Below are 17,515 nucleotides of genomic sequence, written 5' to 3'. Positions count from 1 at the left end.
CTTGTGTGTGGGTCCCACTAAATTTAATTAAATTTGTTTACAGGAGCATGGGCCACTTAACAGTGCTCTACCACTGAAGAATATGACTCCCTCTTTCCAGTAACCAGCTGCCTTAGAGCCTCAGGGAGAGGCAGGACCTCATGAATCCCGTCCCTCCATGACTGTGTTGAGGGGCCCAGTCTTGTTGACATTGCATTTCTGTTAACAGTTCTAATCTGGGTGTTTATTCCAAATTGCAGGGTTCATGAATATGCTTAGAGCAGATGTAACAGGCCAGTACAGGTGCTCTGAACAGACAGTAGAGTGACTGGAGCAGAACTGACTAAGAACAGGAATGATCCTCACCATCAAAAAACAGTTAGTTGTTGAGCTCTCGTCCTGGTATCTTGAGGTGCTTGTCTCTCTGCAGAATATTGGGAGTTTGTTGCCTACAGAACCAGAAGGCTCCTGATGGGTCTGGCGGGCTGGTCTTGTGGGCCCTCCTTCCTCCTGCCTTAGAGCAGGACCCAGCAACTATTTTCTTGTCCTTCCTCTCACTACCTAGGCTGGCGAGGAGTTTATGGCAAAGACCATGAGCAGCCTTTCGACCAGCACGGATGCAGCGTCTGTGGTCCACAGCACGGACCTGGTGGTGGAGGCCATTGTGGAGAATCTGAAAGTGAAGAATGAGCTCTTCCAAAGGCTGGACAAGTTTGCTGCTGAGTACGTGGCCCTGGGTACTCTTGTGGGGTTCTGAGGGCTCTCTACTGGCCCTTGAGCTGCCCTCCCTGTTCATGGAATTTTCCCAGGCAGTACTATTCTGACACCAACCCCACCTCTCACTCCCCGACTGACCCTGTTTGCAGAAGAGCTGCTAGCACTTCCTTTGTCCTCCCAGCTCTCCATCCTTGTCTAGTGAGTCGATGGCCCAAGGTTAGGTGGAGGGTGTGTCTGGGACGGGCCTGGGTGCTAGCTAGAGGGGGACCCTCCTGTGCGTGGGAATGGAGGCGGTGGGGAACGGCACTCTAAATGTTCCCAGGGGCCTTCAGCAGTTTCCTGTTTCTCTGGCTTTGGATGCAGTGACCTGATGGTCCCTCTGTTCCCTGCTGCCCTAGTCCAGGCTGGCTTGCTAGATTTATCCACAAGGTGGTGCTGTGAGAAAGCCTAGGAGGTCTGCCTCCTGAAAGGTTTGCCTCAGACCTTAGGCACCCACTTAACTGTGGTGTTGATAAATTAAATTTTTAAAAGATTTAAGAAATTGTTTTAAGTTAGTATGAGTTTTTAAAATTCAGGTAATGTTTTATACACAAATGATAAGATGGCACTGCTTTTTCAGATTTTGTGAACAGCACACAGTGAATATATATCATATATCTATATATATGTGTATGTATGTATATATGTGATATACATATATAATATATATTATAGTCATAATATAAAATGTAATATATATATATATATATATATATATACACACACACATTCACATACACGCGTGTCTTCCCTTGCCCAAGTGCCTGTGTGACTGTAAAATTTCTCTTTGACCATGTACACAGTATTCTGTACTCTTTTTAGTCCTTATCTAATAGAAAAGCAAAGCTTATCCCTGGAGGGGAAAGGTCTTGTTTGTATTTCTGTCAGATGCTTCTCACTGAGAACTGAAGAGTTTGCTTCCAGCATTTGTTGATCGTAGGTGTCTGGCCATCTTTCCTCTTCCTGAGAGCGTGGTGACTTAGCCTTGCAAGTTGTGACGATGCTTGGTTGCTTGGTCAATTAACTAGGTATCTCTCACCCTCACATAGCAAGAAAAATTAACTAATACGGTAGACAAGGAAATTTTTCTTTCTTAAAATTAAGGAAATACTGGTGAATTGTTACGCTTTTAGAGAACTAAATTTAAAAGTGCAGGATTTAAATGAAACTGTGATTATTTGATTTCAGCCTCATGGCTTTTTCTTGACCTCCTGTGCAGGGCGGAACAGCAGACATGGCGGTACGTGTTGGCACACGCGAGACTCATTCCATTTCTCCACCATTCTTCTCTCCACAGACACACGATCTTTGCCAGCAACACTTCTTCTTTGCAGATCACAAGCATAGCCAATTCCACCACCAGACAAGACCGATTTGCTGGTCTCCATTTCTTCAACCCTGTTCCCCTGATGAAGCTTGTGGAGGTCAGTGGCCATCTGTGTCGGATGGATATTGATGGGATCTTAGAGGCCACTCGTTTGCTTGTGTTCTGTTGTCACCGTTTGTCCTTTTCAGGGTCAAAAGTAGAAAATGCACTGAACATCTAAGAAGGCACCTTGTACTTTCATTCCTCAAGGTCCTGTGTATCGAGAGCTCTTAACATGTCATGAACTTGTCTGTGCCAGAGCGGAGAGCCGTGTTGAGAGGGACATCAAACGGGACAGCTCTCAAGGCCACGGGACTGATCAGGCCATTGTGTGGGGTTGAGGTCAGCTTGCTGCTTGCTGCAGAGAGACTTCTGGTCAGGCCTGCTGCGCTAGCACGCCTGCCATCCTTCCTGTGAACTCTGGCCCTGGGTAGGAGTGCCTTAGGATTGTCCTCAGTTACACCTCCACGTGTGGTAGATCAGCTTCTGGCAGCCCTGAGCCTCCTGACTTCAAAGGCAAGCGGTGGAGGCCAGGGCCAGGCAGGGCCAAACAGCATTCCTGCTTGGGCTGCTCCTGCTTGCTTACTTGGAGACTCAGGTGAGGGAGATGGAGTCACAATAGACAACTTGCCCTTGAAATGTGGAAACTTGCCCTTTGTAGGGGCTAATTACAGGGTCTGAGGAGTGGTGGCTATAAAACAGCGTTTGGTCTGAGGTTGTGTGGTTGGTACCCTGCGAAGTGCGGGGGTGCTGCCTCGTGGAGCAAGGCAGACCCGGGGAGACTGACTGAGGGCTGTCTGGGGGTGTGGGTCACATCTGTGTTCCCTGCTGCCCCTCCAGCCCCTTTCTTTAACCTGTCACCCTCCCTACCCATCCCCAACAGGAGCGTGTTTAATTAGGCACAGCAGTGACTGCACTTTCTTCTCCTTTTCTCTCAAGTGGCCATTCTGCAGGCGGAAATTTACCTGTCTCACCGACATTATTTGTAAAGAAGGGAGAATAAAGGGGAGAGGCCAGGGAAGTAGAAACATTTAGCCTCATGCAGAAAGCCTCTCAGATGTGGAATGAAATCTTCACATTAGGGATTGATTTCTTCACTTACTATATTTTATATGTGTGTGTTTTGGAGATAAGACATTCTGGAGAGTTAAAGACCAATAGTATTTACAACTGCCTTTTCTTGAGAAATATAGTATAATTGGTTAACAGTTAGTACTTGGTCACTGTTACCATTTGCTAAAGAATATTCTGTGAACTGTTTAGTTATGTTCAGTTTTGCTCTTAATTTTGCTTTCCATGCTGCTGGTGCTGAGCCCAAAAATAATGGGAGAGCAGGCGGCGGACTCCTCACCTTGTCCCTGGGTGCTGGGTGGGAGAGCGAGGGGAGGGCTTCCTTCTTTGACCTGGGGCTGGATGTGTGTGGGCATTGCATATGGTCTACGATGTGTTGCTCTTTGTTGTGTGAGTGAATGACCTCTCATTCCTCCTGCTTACAAAAATACCAGACCTTCCCCATTGACTTCTATAAGTCAGCATCTTGTGTTATGGACTCCAGAGGCAGCCGTTGTTGTCCTAGCTGTCTGTGGGTCTTGGAATGTTCCAGGACTGCTATTTACAGGTGCAGCTTCTGGTCCATGCCATCTGCATCCAGCTGGGGTGACCAGTGCACGTAGTGGTGCTCCTTGCTCCTCATGTAGCCCCTTTAACTCCGCACACCACTAGTTCTTTTGGCCAGATTTTTTTTTTATTACATGGGAGAGGCATCCAGGTATCACATTCCTTGTGTCAAGAAGAAGGGGAGTCAGCTGCCTGAGGTGGTGTGAGTGGTCTGATGCACAAGCCAAGCCTGCTCACTTTGCCTCTGGTAGAAAGTTTTTTTTTTTTTTTTTTTTTGTGTGTGTGTGTGTGTGTGTGTGTGTGTGTGTAAATATATAAATTCACCATTTACTCAGATCTGTTTTCTGACAGGTGACTGGTCTGTTTTCAGAGGGTTTCTGTGTCAGGTATTGAGCCTGGTGCCACCTCCTGTAGATGCTGCCAGGGTAGCAGTTACGCCCTGTGTGCGCCACAGGGAGGTTAGGAGAGCCGCTAGAGCCAGTGACAGCTCCACCAGGGCCCGTTGGCTGGAAATGAAAGCCTTACTCTTGGTGGGGCATCTGTGTGCGAGCAGGTAGAAGGAACAGCATGAGGGTCGCTCATCTGGGAGCCCGCAGGCGGGCAGGCCCCTCCTCCTCAGCAGGCCATGCAGAAGGCCATAAAGACAGCCACCATATCTCCCACATGGCACCTCAGTGACAACTAACTCACCTGGGAAGCAAGCCACCATTTCCTGAGCACATGGCCCACTCAGGATTGCTGCCTGGGCTGAGCCCCCAGTCCTCACTGTAGCTCCTCTCGGTGGATGCCTGGTTTCAGAGACATGGCCAGTGCCTCATGGCCAGTGAGTTAGTACAACTGGAATTTGGCTCTAAGACATGTTTCCATGGCAATGCATGTAAAACTGTGCACCCCCACTTGTATTTTAACCACTGATTTTGTACATTCTGCAGAACTCCATTGTCATAAATAGGCATTTTGGTAAACATTCTGCTTTTGGCTTGAGACCCCCGACTTCTGTGCTTGAACTAAAGTTGTTTTGGTCAGCTGTGTGGCCCTTTGGATCAGCGTTTCCTTGACCTATTCTATTGCAGTTGTTTGCTAGCTATCCAGTGATAGTTTCCTGCTTGGCGTTTCTAGGTCATCAAGACACCGATGACTAGCCAGAAGACATACGAGTCTCTGATTGACTTCAGCAAAGCCTTGGGAAAGCATCCCGTTACTTGCAAGGTAGAGTATGGGAAATGCACTTGTCTCCTTTCTGCTTATAGTAGGATGCTTGAGGGAGCTAACTTTTTACAGAACAGGGGGTTACTTAGCTCACCATTCTAGAAATTCAAGGACATGACGCCAGCATCTACTCAGTACTGGTGAGACCCAGTGGCCAGTGGAGTCCCAGTGGCTAAAGCACTTGCAGGCAGGAGCACACCTCCACACAGGAAGCCGGAGAGATGCCTGGGTCAGGCTCAGGCTTCTTACAACACCTTGCTTCTGACAGAAGTCATCTAGGGGGCCAGTATTCCTTCCTGAGGGTTGTACAGCTTCAGTGACCTGAGGACCTCCTACAGGCCAGCGTTCCACACCATCTGTCACGGGACCAAACTTCCAGTACCTGAGCCTCTGGGACAGTGACTTCGAACTGGGGGTAACCTGGAGAAGGAGGTGGTTTTTACTGGAACCGACATGCTCTTGATAAACTGATGTGAGGAGCAGGGCAGCGCCCCTGCAGGCCTGTGCCTGTGCTCTAAGAGCAGGCCATGTCTCCATGCTGGTTTAACGAGAAAACGCCTAAGCAATCCCAGTGCCAGCGGGTGCATGGCCTGAGAGTTGAGTGGAGCCGGGACTTTATCTGAACTGAAGGCTCAGGTCTTCTGTTGGGCCCTGACTTTTACTCAGTTGATGAGCAGCTGTGTTTTTACAAACAGTTTCTGTTGTTCCATCAGTTTGGACTGGTTGTGACCCATGGGGACTATAACCCTGTATGCCAGGCCCCATGTGGTAGACACACACAGCCCTAGCAGAAAACTGTGGCCGGACTTTTGGGAAGAACGGACCAGATGGTTACTGAAATGTGAGAGACATGAAGAGAGCAGCCTGCCCACAGTGGCATTAATGGAGTGTTTCGCAGTGGAATGTGGTATGGTGTTTTATCTCTCACTGTTTTCCATCCATGGTTTATAGAAAGCAGGCTTGACCTCCAGCCCTTACCCTTTCCTTAAGACACCTAGTTGTTGTTGTTGTTAATTTCTTCATTTTATGGAGGTAGAGTCTAACTCTAGCCCAGGCTGACCTGGAATTCAGTATGTAGTCTCAGGGTGGCCTTGAACTCATGGCGATCCTCCTACCTCTGCCTCCCGAGTGCTGGGATTAAAAGTGTGCACCACCATGGCCAGGATTTTTTTTAAATTTATTTACTTGACAGAGAATGAGAGAGAGAGAGAACAGGTGTGCCAGGACCTCTAGCCACTGCAAATGAACTCCAGAAGCATGTGCCACCATGTGCATGTGTCTTATGGGTACTGGGGAATTGAATCTGGGTTCTTAGGCTTCACAGGCCAATGCCTTAACTGCTAAGCTATCTCTCCAGCCCAGTAAAATTGTTTTGGTTTTGTTTTTTGTTTGTTGTTTTACAAATTATACTGTTTCATTAAGTCCCTGAACAAGTCATTTGGTGGCATAAACCCCATAGCTAGGAGAGCAGATTCACGTGTTTGTCCACATCAGGGAGTGGCTAAATAGGCTCATTAAAAGAAATTAATGAAAAAAAATTTTTTTGAGAGAGAATTGGTGAGCCAGGGCCTTAGCCACTGCAGTGGCACTCCAGATGCTTGCGCCACCTAGTGGACATGTGCAACATTGCTCTTGCCTCACCTTTGTAAGGATCTGGAGAGTCAAACATGGGTCCAAACACCTTAACTGCTAAGCCATCTCTCCAGCCCTTTTAAAAATTGTCTTAATTGAGGCTCAGTTTTTATACCAGTGTTTGTTTGATTCTCAGGTTTTTAATCACACCAGCTGGATGCTGTGCTTGCACTTTCCTACTATTTATGCTTTGTTTGTGGAAAAAGTAGTAAATGTACTAGAAAGAACATTAATGTGAAGCCAGCCGGAACTAGAGAAGGAGTGGAAATGCGGGAAAGCTCGAGCTTTTCTCAGTCCCATAATCAGAGTTCAGTGGGGTGCTGGCCATGCCGCCTGTCATCAGAGTGGCCACCGCTGCAGGGATAAGGTGGTCTTAGATGGTTGTTCTTATTACAGAATTCAAGAACCTTCTGTATACGGTATCTTGAGGCCTTCTGCAAGGCTTCTAGATCAGCTATTCAAGGTCTTGGTGAAGCGTTTCCAGACAATGTAAACCATCCTCATAGAACAAGGGTCACCAGATAGTCAGCACTATTATGTGCTGCATAACAGTGTTCCAGTCACTGACAGATAGCCCCTGAGGATTATATCAGAGTAGAGAACTTCCTATTGCCTAGTGACGTGTCGCCATCCTTAAGTTGTAGAGCACTGTTTTACATGTTTGCGTTGATGCTGGCACAGACCAGCTGCCACACCGTCTGCTGTTTACAAGTGGGGTGCATACAACTGTGATTAGAAAATAGTGCTTTATTAAAAACAAAAAAACAAATAAAGAAAGAAAATAGTGCTTTATCATACATGACTCTTAATGGATTATGTATGTATTGCAATATCCTTTTTGTAATACCCACTTTTTAAAAAGAATTTTTTTTTATTTATTTGAGAGCGACAGACACAGAGAGAAAGACAGATAGAGGGAGAGAGAGAGAATGGGCGCGCCAGGGCTTCCAGCCTCTGCAAACGAACTCCAGACGCGTGCGCCCCCTTGTGCATCTGGCTAACGTGGGACCTGGGGAACCGAGCCTCGAACTGGGGTCCTTAGGCTTTACAGGCAAGCGCTTAACCGCTAAGCCATCTCTCCAGCCCTCTAATACCCACTTTTGATCGCTTCTACTTTTGTATTTAAAAGTTAACTTGGGGCTGGAAAGGTTGCTTAGCACTTAAGGCCCTTGCCTGTAAAGCTAAAGGACCCAGGTTCAATTCCCCAGAATCCATGTAAGCCAGCTGCACAGGGGGCACACATCTGGAGTTCATTTGTAGTGGCTGGAGGCCCTGATGTGCCCATTCTCTCTCTCCCCCCCCACCTATATCTCTTTCTTTCTGAAATATATATATATATATTTTAAAGCTAGCTGAAAGCCAGGCTTAGTGGTGCACACCTTTAGTCCCAGCACTCAGGAGGCAGAGGTAGGAGGATCATCGTGAGTTCGAGGCCACCCTGAGACTCCATAGTGAGTTCCATGTCAGCCTGGGCTAGAGTGAGACCCTACCTCAAAAAACCAAAAATAAAAGTTAACTGAAAATGAGCCCCTGGCAGGTCCTATGAGCTCCTGTAGAGGAAATTAACTTACAGTTGGAACATAGTATTGTGCAGGCTGCTCACTGACCTGTGTGTGGTGTATTCTCAGGGAACCTGTGCTGAGTTTCTACAGTCAGGGTGATGCTGAAGAACGTCTTTTGCCTCAGTTCCAAAAGCACCACTGTGCCATTTTGGTTACACTGCTAGAGCTTGTTGGTGCTTCTCTGCCCTGTGGGGTGGGGTGGGCTTGCTTACGGTGGCCCCAAGCCTGTCATGTCGCTGCCTAGCGATGCAGGATGCAGCCAGGTTAGCTCTGAGTACGCGACGTTAGCAAAGTGCCTGGTTATGTGCTGGGCAGAAGGTGAGGTCCAGCCGGGTGAGGATTTTTGATGAAGGCTTTGGTACCATTTTTCAGTGCTATTTGCTCAGCTTTATATCAGTGTCACTCCACATTCCCAACCTGGCTTCCCCATATCACATCCCAAGGTCAATCAGCAGGTAGAAATACAAATCCCGCACTGGTGGTCCTCAGAGATGACTCTGCACTTTACAGAGGAGGCGCTCCACGAAGGAGCAGCACAGTCGGGGCGAGCGGCTCCCGGTGGTCTGCTACGAGGTGCTGGAACGTGAAAGGGCAGCAGTCCCCGGGATCGGCTCCTTGTCCACACACATGCTCCAAAGCTGGCTGCCTTGCCTGTGTGCTGCTTGTAACCAGGAGCGGCTTCAGGGAACCTAGGAAATGGCACTCCTTGTAGGCGTGCTCACAATGAGGTGGTACCTTTCCCACGTTCCTGAAGGGGAAGTGGAAGAGGAGAGGCTACGTGTCATGAAATAGAAATCAGGAGCTTTAGGTGCTGGGGTCACGGTGGCGCAAACCTGCAATCCCAGCACCAGGGACGTGGAGATAAGCAGATGCCTGGGGCTCCCTGGCCAGTCAGTCTAGTCTAATTAGTGAGCTCCAGGCCAGCGTCCAAAAGACATGCCTCGTGTTCCTGAGGATGAAACTGGAGTTGTCCTGTGTCTCTGCACACACATGCATATGTACGTGTGTACATGTGCACACATATCAGTATATTCACACATACATACCCACAATACATATGCAAAAAAGAAAAAAGGACTTTATAGCACGTTTTGAAAATGATTATAGCTTAGTCCAGAGTAAGAAGCAGCGATGTGTAGTATGTGTATAATCATTTCTCTGTCTCTTCGGCAACAGGATACTCCTGGGTTTATTGTGAATCGTCTCTTGCTACCATACCTTGCAGAAGCCATCAGGATGCATGAACGAGGTACTGTCTTGTCACCTCTGCCATCTGCTGTGTTGTATCTGCCATCTTGTGGCTGGCACAAAGCACCCAACCAAAAGCAGCTTGTGGGAGGCAAAGGTTTATTTAGCTTACTGTCTCGAAGGGAAGTTCCATGATAAGAAAAAGTGTGGAATGAGCAGAGGCTGGACATCACCTCTCCCTTGGCAGGTGGGAACAGCAGCAAGAAAGTGAGCCGAACACTGGCAAGGGGAAGCTGGCTGTAACCCCCAGAAGCCCCTTAGCAACACACGTGCTCCAGCAAGGCTCCAGTTCCCAAACTGCCACCACCTGAAAGCCAAGCATTCAGAGCACACGAGTTTATGGGGCACACCCACTTCAAACCATCATACTAGGCCTCCTGGGCTGGGCCTGTGCAGTGCCCTTCAGCTTGCTCTCTCTCTGTTCTTTTTATTCCTTCACACTGTGGTGGAGACCGGATGGGCCCAGTAAGGTAACAGCTCTGGACGTGGGCTAGGTAGTCTCTGTCACATGCTTGCTTTGATCGGTTAGCTCCGACAGGGTGTTCGGGTCACACGGTTAGCTCTTCTCAGGAGGGCGGAGCTGCTATCAGCTCCTGGGAGTGCTGTGAGCCCGGCCCCCAGTCACCCCTTACTCCAGTGGTTCTCTGGTCACCTGACAAATACACACTGTGGCTGGAAACCCTTCCTGCTCACGCTCTGCGAGTGTCTTCCCCCTTCTCACAAAGTCCCCCCTCAGCTCTAAGCTGGGCATGGTCTGTCACCTCAGCTCTAAGCTGGGCATGATCTGTCACCTCAGCTCCATGACTTGGCTTGCCTTTGAGCCACCTGCCACTCCCTTCCCTATGTCATGGGATATGTGTGACTTTCTAATTGTATGACTTCCTGGGCCAGGGACAAGATGCTCATCTTATGCTTCCAAAGTGCTCTCACAGGGCTGCGGTTAGGATTTAGGCAGCTGCTCCCGAAGGGGTGCTGACCTTCGTGCTTCTGGTGGCAGTTGCTAAGAGCGCCTGCAGGTGGTGCCAGTGAGCCAGAGAGAGACCTGTGGGAGGCAGGTCTCTGCTGCCAGGGCCCCAACAGTTTGGAGTTTGGAGGTTCACTTCTCCTTGTTTCCTGGCTAGGGTTAAGGGTTGCCTACTGGGAGCAGGCAGAAAGACGTCCCACAAACTGCCCAAGGGCCATGAAGTGTTTGGTCTGGACTTTTTCTTTATATTATATACATTATTTGTTTTGAGAGAAAAAGAGGCAGATAGAGCGAGAATGGGCACGCCAGGCCCTTTAGCCACTGCAAACAAGCTCCAGATGCATGCACCACCTTGTGCATCTGGCTTACTTGGGTACTTGGGAATTGTGCCCAGGTTCTTAGACTTTGTAGGCAAGTGACTTAACTGCTAAGCTATCTCTCTAGCCTGGGACTTTTTCTTTCATGGAGGGATTGTCAGATTATTTTAGACAAGTACCTGACACCAAAGACTAGTCTTCGGAAGTGTTGGTCTACAGCATGGTACTATGTTGAACTCTTCACTTGGCCCGCCAACCTCTTGTGTATATATCTGTTGAACCAGATTTTTAGAGTTGTGCTGTGTAGAAGTGTTTTAATTTTTTTTTCTTTCTTTCTGGTACACTGCTTTGTACCCTGGTATCATTCTTGGGAACAAAGTGGCCTGCAAGTGAGGCTCTGAGGCTGCAATGGTCTTGCCTATCCTCGGACATAGATTGGGTTAAATGGAGGATTTAGATAAGTTAGGCGCTGTTAAATTTCTGTCTCCAGGGTGTACGCATTTCACTCAGGGGACACAGACCATGGACATGAGCCAGTCCCTTAGGCTGTGACTTGTAACTGTGGAGTGGGCCAGGGGTGTGGGAAGCCCCAGCTCAGACCCAGCAGCTCCCGTTTCTGTACAGCAGGCCAGGGAGGCTCCGGTGAGGTCCCTTCCGAGCAGAAGCCTAACGGAAGGAAGAGGTTGAGTCTTGCAGAGGTATGCAGGCACAGGGCACCGCACGGCAGGGTGGGAAAAGCCCTGGGGTGGGAGCCTTTGCTGGTGTCACTTCTGCCATCTGGAGGCAGCTCAGCACTATGGGAGCCTCAGGGCCTGGAAATCCACGTCGGCGCTGTGCTCCTCACGCCCTCTGTGCGTTGCTGCTCCGTCTGGCCATGGTGCCCTCCAGTCTGCTCTGCTCCTGAGAGTCTCTGCTTCAGAACCTGGCCTTTGGAGGCAGAGCAGTGGTTTGGGGAGGGCTGTAAGTATGTCCATCTTTGCACACACAGAACTGTGTAGAGCATGATGAATCTAGAACACTTTTGTTATGCCACAGGTTAGGATTTGTGCATTAAACTCCTCCCTGTCTGTCTGTCATGCTTCACCGTTGTCTCACTCTAAGTCTGTGGTGACTGCTATGTAATAGGTGCAAACACAGCTGGAACCAGCCCTAGAAAGCTCTCAGTGGAACATCTAGCATGCCCAAGGCCCTGGGTTGGATCCCGTGTGGAACACAAAAGGAAAGATGTGAGGTCACCTGATAAGGCTCAGATTTTGTTAGAGTCCTCTAATTCTTTCTTTCTGCCTGCCTGCCTGTCTGTCTGTCTGTCTATCTACCTACCTCCTTACCTACCTACCTACCTATCTGTCTGTCTATCTTTTTTGTTGTTTTTCGAGGTATAGTCTCACTCTGGCCCAGGCTGACCTGGAATTCACTATGTAGTCTCAGGGTGGCCTCGAACTCATGGCAATCCCCTACCTCTGCCTCCCAAATTCTGGGATTAAAGGCGTGCGCCACCACCTATGCCACCACGCCCGGCAGAGTCCTCTAATTCTAAAAAGTGTAGTACTTAATATGTCACATATAGAAAATAATTGAGCAGGTTATTATTATTTTGGTTTGCTTCTTCTGGTTGGTTTGGCTCTCAGACGAGGCCTCTCTTGCTGGATCCCTAAATCCTTAGCCTCTGAGTGCAGGGTTACAGGTGTGAGCTTGGTGCTCAGTGGTGTTTCAAACACTGAAGTTCTCTGGCATCACTTCAGTAGTTTGTAAAATATAGTATTTATAGATTTTTTAAGTGTTTGTTTTGGGGAAGAGGGCCCTGGTTGAAGCAAATTTTAAGATGAGATCCTTTGAATCTTAACATTCCATTTAGCTTTGATATGAGTGTCTACCTCTGTCTGCTTTGTAAATTTCTAGGTCCTCCCTGTTACAGACGACTTCATTTTCTGAGTTTGGAGACAGGACACACAGATTGTTTCTATAAAGGTGTCTTGTGCACAGTGATGACACATTATGGAGGAAATTCTGAGGGAAAAGCCCCTTGCTCTGTTACATCTGTTCAACACTGTGTAATGTTCCATCTCACTTAAAGCCATTTTTAAAAATTTTTAATATTTATTTATTTATTTGAGAGAGAAATACAGAGGTAGAGGCAAAGAGAAAGAGAGAATGGGTGACCCACTTCTGAGAAAGTGTATTCATCCACTCATGAGGGTGGTACCCTGTGACCCCCTTGTGCATCTGGCTTACGTGGATCCTGGGAAATTGAACCGGGGTCCATAGGCTTCGCAGGCCAAGGCCTTAACCACTAAACCATTTCCCCAGCCCTCGCTTAAAGCCAGTTATGCAAACTTCCTTTCGAGGACAGTGCATTGAACCCTCCAGGCAAGATAGGAATTCTAGGTTCAGAGTCTTGCTTGAGGACTATTTTGTGTCCAGGAATAATAGAAAGGAACTCGGCACTGTTATAAACTAAAATCTAAACATGTCTACAAAGTTGGAAGACTTCTGAGAGCCTGTTCTGAGTAATACAGAGCCCAAGAGGCAAAGCAGTCCCCGTCAGTGTGGACTGTCCGTGAACCGTCTGTGTGTGTTGCTGCTTATAGCATGGAGGTAGAAAAGAAAAATACACGTGTAATACATACAGATGCAGCAACCTGCATGTGTGTGTGTGCATGCACATACATATGTGTGTATACGTATGTATGTATATGTGTGCACATGTGCGCATGCATGTAAAGGCCATTTATGAAAGAAAAACCTTGTCTGGCATCAGACGTTTTGTAACTGCTTCTGCATTGGAAAGCCCCAGCTTACCCGAAGGCCGCCAGAGTTCCCAGGCCTGGGCTTCCCTGTCCATGGACGGTAAGGTCCAGGGTTCTCACATGCTGCAGTTCATTTGAAAAGCTGTGTGACATAGAGCTCTCTGAGACAAGCCAAGAACATAGACTCTAGACATTTTTTGAATATGCAAGTATATAATGTTGTAATAATTCTGGATGTACAGAGGAGAATTTTGGGAGGTGGTGAGACTCAGCATGGCCCTTTTCTGTCTAGGTGATGCATCCAAAGAGGACATTGACATCGCGATGAAGTTGGGAGCTGGGTACCCCATGGGTCCATTTGAGCTTCTTGACTATGTTGGACTGGACACTACAAAGTTCATCTTGGATGGTAGGAGTTAAAATCCTTCCTTGTCTTTATTTTTATTTATTTGTAAGCAGAGACAGAGAGAGAATATGGGTGCACCAGAGCCTCTAGCCACTGAAGACGACTCCAGAAGCATGTGCCGCTTTGTGCATCTGGCTCTATGTGGGTGCTGAGGAATTGATCCTAGGTCATTAGACTTTGTCGGCAAGCACCTTAACCACTGATCTATCTTTCCAGCTCCCTTTCTTGCCCTTTTTAATTGACTTGAACTTGTTTCTTGGAACTCTGAATCATAATGCCTATCTAATCAAAAAATTTAAAGGATCTTAAGACCTTCCAAAGTCTTGTGTTACCTAATCCATTTTATGTTGCTATAGCAGAATGCCTAAGGCTGGCTATTTTATAAATAAAAAAAGCAGTTTGTTTGGCTCATAAGTATCTGATGGTTAGAGAATACAAACAGCAAGGTGCCTGAGTCAGCCAAGGGTTTTGTCACAACATGGCAGAGAAACTGCGAAGTAAAATAGCTGTGTACAGAGAGCACAAGACGGGGGTGTGAGATAACCTTGGTTTATAAGCCCATTATCTCAGTAATTTAATCACTGGAGACCTGACCCACTTCTGAGAAAGTGTATTCATCCACTCATGAGGGTGGTACCCCGTGACCTCTAATTATCTTTCACTGGGCCCTGCTTCTTAAACATTATGCCACTGCCACACCAGGAACCAAGATTTCCGCACAGGAACCTTTCAAAACCAAGGAAATCAAACCACAGCACAGCTCAGTGATTCATTAGCATGGTGGGAGGGAAGCGTGGCTGCTTTGTCATGTTGCTGTGCATAAGACAACTTTTCTGACCTTTCTTCTGAGACAACTGTAGCTCTATGGGGATTTGCAAGCGTAGCTCAGACCGTCCTGTGCAGCCTGCATTCATTTCCCCCTAGTAGGTATATCTTACATGGCCATAGTACAATATCAAAATCAGGATGTTGATAATGCTACACTGTTATTTTGTTACATGAATAGGTTGATATTACCTGCACTGAAAGCAGCCTTTTTTTTTTTTTCCTTTCTAAGTATTTTATTTGTTAGAGAGAGAGAGAGAGTAGGGGGAGAGAGAGACAGAATAGGTGCATCAGGGCCTCCAACCATTGCAAATGAACTCCGAATGCATGTGTCATCTTGTGCATCTGGCTTTACATGGGAACTGGGAAATGGAACCCAGGTCCTTAGGCTTTGCAGGCAAGCACCTTAACCAAGGAGCCACCTCTCCAGCCCCCAGTCTTAAAAAAAAAAAAAAAAAAAGATGACTGGCCTTCTAAAATTGAAGGCAGGCTACTACTTCCATATGTGTGTGTGCATGTGTGTGTGTGTGCGCGCGCACACACACACACACACAGATTATATTGGGAAGGAGGAGAGGCCTGGTTAAACCATGAACTTTAGAAATTTATGAATAAGCAAAATACCAGTGGGGAGCTGGAAAAATGTCATAGTGGTTAAAGCATTTGCCTGCAAAGCCAAAGGACCCAGGTTCAACTCCCCAGGACCCCTGTAAGCCAGATGTGTAAGGTGGCTCATGCATCTGGAGTTCATTTGCAGAGGCTGGAAGCCCTGGCCTGCCCATTCTCTCTCCCTATGTCTCTCTTTATCTGCATGTCTCTCAAATAAATAAAAATAAAAGTGTTCTTAAAAAGTTTATATATATATATAAAACACCATTGGAAAGAATTCATGCTTACACATGTGTTCAGAAAGTGAAATGTATGTGAGGTTCTGTTAGTGGGCGTGGGCATGGACTTCTGGCCCTATTGAGTTCCAGGCAGAGGTGGGATGCAAGTGGTACTGCAGAGGAACTGGACTTCTCTCGGCAGGGAGGGTAGTGCACCCGCTTTAGGACTGACGTGCCTGCACCAGCAAAGCCTCTCTTGTGCTTGTGCCATGGTGGCCTGAGTGGGCCATTCCCAAGGGCTTGCCCATATCAGAGAAGGGCTCCATCTTCCCCAGCTGTTCTCCCAGACAGGCCCCAAGAGTCCCAAGACCAAAGTGCACCCAGCACCTTCTCCCTTTTCTCAACAGGGTGGCATGAAATGGATTCGAAGAACCTCCTGTTTCTGCCCATGCCTTCCCTGAAGAGTCTGGTAGCCGAGGGGAAGCTGGGCAAGAAGACTGGAGAAGGATTTTACAAATACAAATGATGTGGAAAGACCCTCACCAGAGCCTCCAGCCTGTGGTGGGCTGTGGATGAGCATGGCCTGGGCCTCCTACCGAGGCGAGCCCCCGGCCGCCCAGCGGGCCTGCCGCCGAAGTCCGCCGTCAGTAATTGTTTCACTAGTTGCGGTAATACGAGATTCCTGCACTGACGACTAGTTCCCTGGTTTCGCCTGTTCTTTTCTGAGGGTTTTCTAAAAAGCTTTACAGCCTTGGTGCCTTGGAGCCAATATTTTTTTCTGAACCTTGCTGTTTGGTAGAGCACTGCCTCAAGTCACTCACTCGTGTCATCTGTGAATGAGCACGCGTGGTCATCAGGGGGTCAGGAGCCCCCCGTGCATATGGGGTGCATCTGTGGGGCAGCAGCCCGCAGTTCTGAGTGTTGCCTTTCTGAGAACATTGTGCTGCCTGCAGCTTCGGGCCTGACGCCACATTCTGGGCACATGACACAAGATGCTAGGTCTCATCACTTCAAGACACGGCTCCTGGAGTGGTGGGAAAGAGCCTGCTTGTTTGCAGGAAGACGCCTGTCTTCATGGTCATGCCCAGCCACAGGTCTTAACCGTGTCTGCCTTTCTCTCTTCTGTGTTTCACGAGAAATCAGTGCTGCAAACTGCCAATAGATTGACTCTGACAAAACGCAATCTTTTAGCCTGTGAAAATTAACATAAAAATAAATGTGTAATTTAAAATAATAAAATGCTTAAGTAATTGTAAAAGTTTGGTAGTTTAGGCGGAAGGTGGGGCTGTCTTCTCTGACCTCGTGCTACACACAAGGTGGCAGGGAAGGGATGACAGAAGGCATTTGTCAAGCTGCGGAGGCTGGCCCTCACACGTCTCACCAGTCAGGCAGTAGTAAGGGCACGGAGAGTGATTTTAAGGAACATCTGTTTCTTCTTTGCCAACAAAGTGAAATAATGTAACATAAGCTTCTTTTAATCATCGGTTCGAGAAAGTGTCTTCCAGGACAGAATTTTGGAGTTGGAAAGACATCAGAAGCCCTGAGGTCCAGTGGCCTCGTTAGCACAGAGCTTAAGCAATGTGCCCAAGGTCACCAGAATTTTGTAGCTGTCCAGATTAGATCTAGGTTTTGATCATAAGTACAAAAGAGTGAATCTGGAAATCTCAAACCTAAGCTTTCAGACAAGACTTCCCCCCAAATGGGTGTCTCTTTGGTGTCCTGGATCATCATTCTAATACTTACTTTTTTCCATTTTGTAACTAGTAAAAGGTAACTGTGAAATACTTGCTATACAAGCATGAAGATCTGGGTTCGGAGCCCATGGAGAATTTTGCTGGGTGTGGTGGCGTTTGCCTGTCATCCCAGCACTGGGAAGGCGGCTTTAGGCTCCTGGGGCTCACTGCCTAGCTAGTATAGCTGAATCATCAAGCTCTGGATTCAACTGGAGACTCTGTCTCAAAAGAGTAAGGTGGAGGGCAGTTGGAGACATCCATATCAACCTCTGGCCTCCACACGCACATATGCTACAAGTGCATGCACACACACACACACACACACAC

General features: G+C 47.7%; 1 protein-coding gene across 1 annotated transcript in view; it reads left to right on the top strand.

Annotated features, from left to right (window-relative positions):
• Hadh (hydroxyacyl-CoA dehydrogenase) overlaps window positions 1-16,713 on the top strand; it is a 61,507-nt gene extending 44,794 nt beyond the window's left edge. The window contains exons 3-8 of the mRNA XM_004671431.2: window positions 545-702; window positions 2,033-2,159; window positions 4,838-4,927; window positions 9,298-9,370; window positions 13,690-13,806; window positions 15,863-16,713. Coding sequence (XP_004671488.1) covers window positions 545-702; window positions 2,033-2,159; window positions 4,838-4,927; window positions 9,298-9,370; window positions 13,690-13,806; window positions 15,863-15,981 — 684 coding nt within the window. The 3' untranslated portion in view covers window positions 15,982-16,713. The remainder of the gene's footprint in view (window positions 1-544; window positions 703-2,032; window positions 2,160-4,837; window positions 4,928-9,297; window positions 9,371-13,689; window positions 13,807-15,862) is intronic.
• The last annotated feature ends 802 nt before the right edge of the window (window positions 16,714-17,515 follow it).

This window comes from Jaculus jaculus, chromosome 2 (genome assembly GCF_020740685.1).
Source record: "Jaculus jaculus isolate mJacJac1 chromosome 2, mJacJac1.mat.Y.cur, whole genome shotgun sequence".
NCBI lineage: Eukaryota > Metazoa > Chordata > Mammalia > Rodentia > Dipodidae > Jaculus > Jaculus jaculus.
Note: the sequence above shows the minus strand (reverse complement) of the source record. Positions and strands in the feature narration are given on the sequence as shown.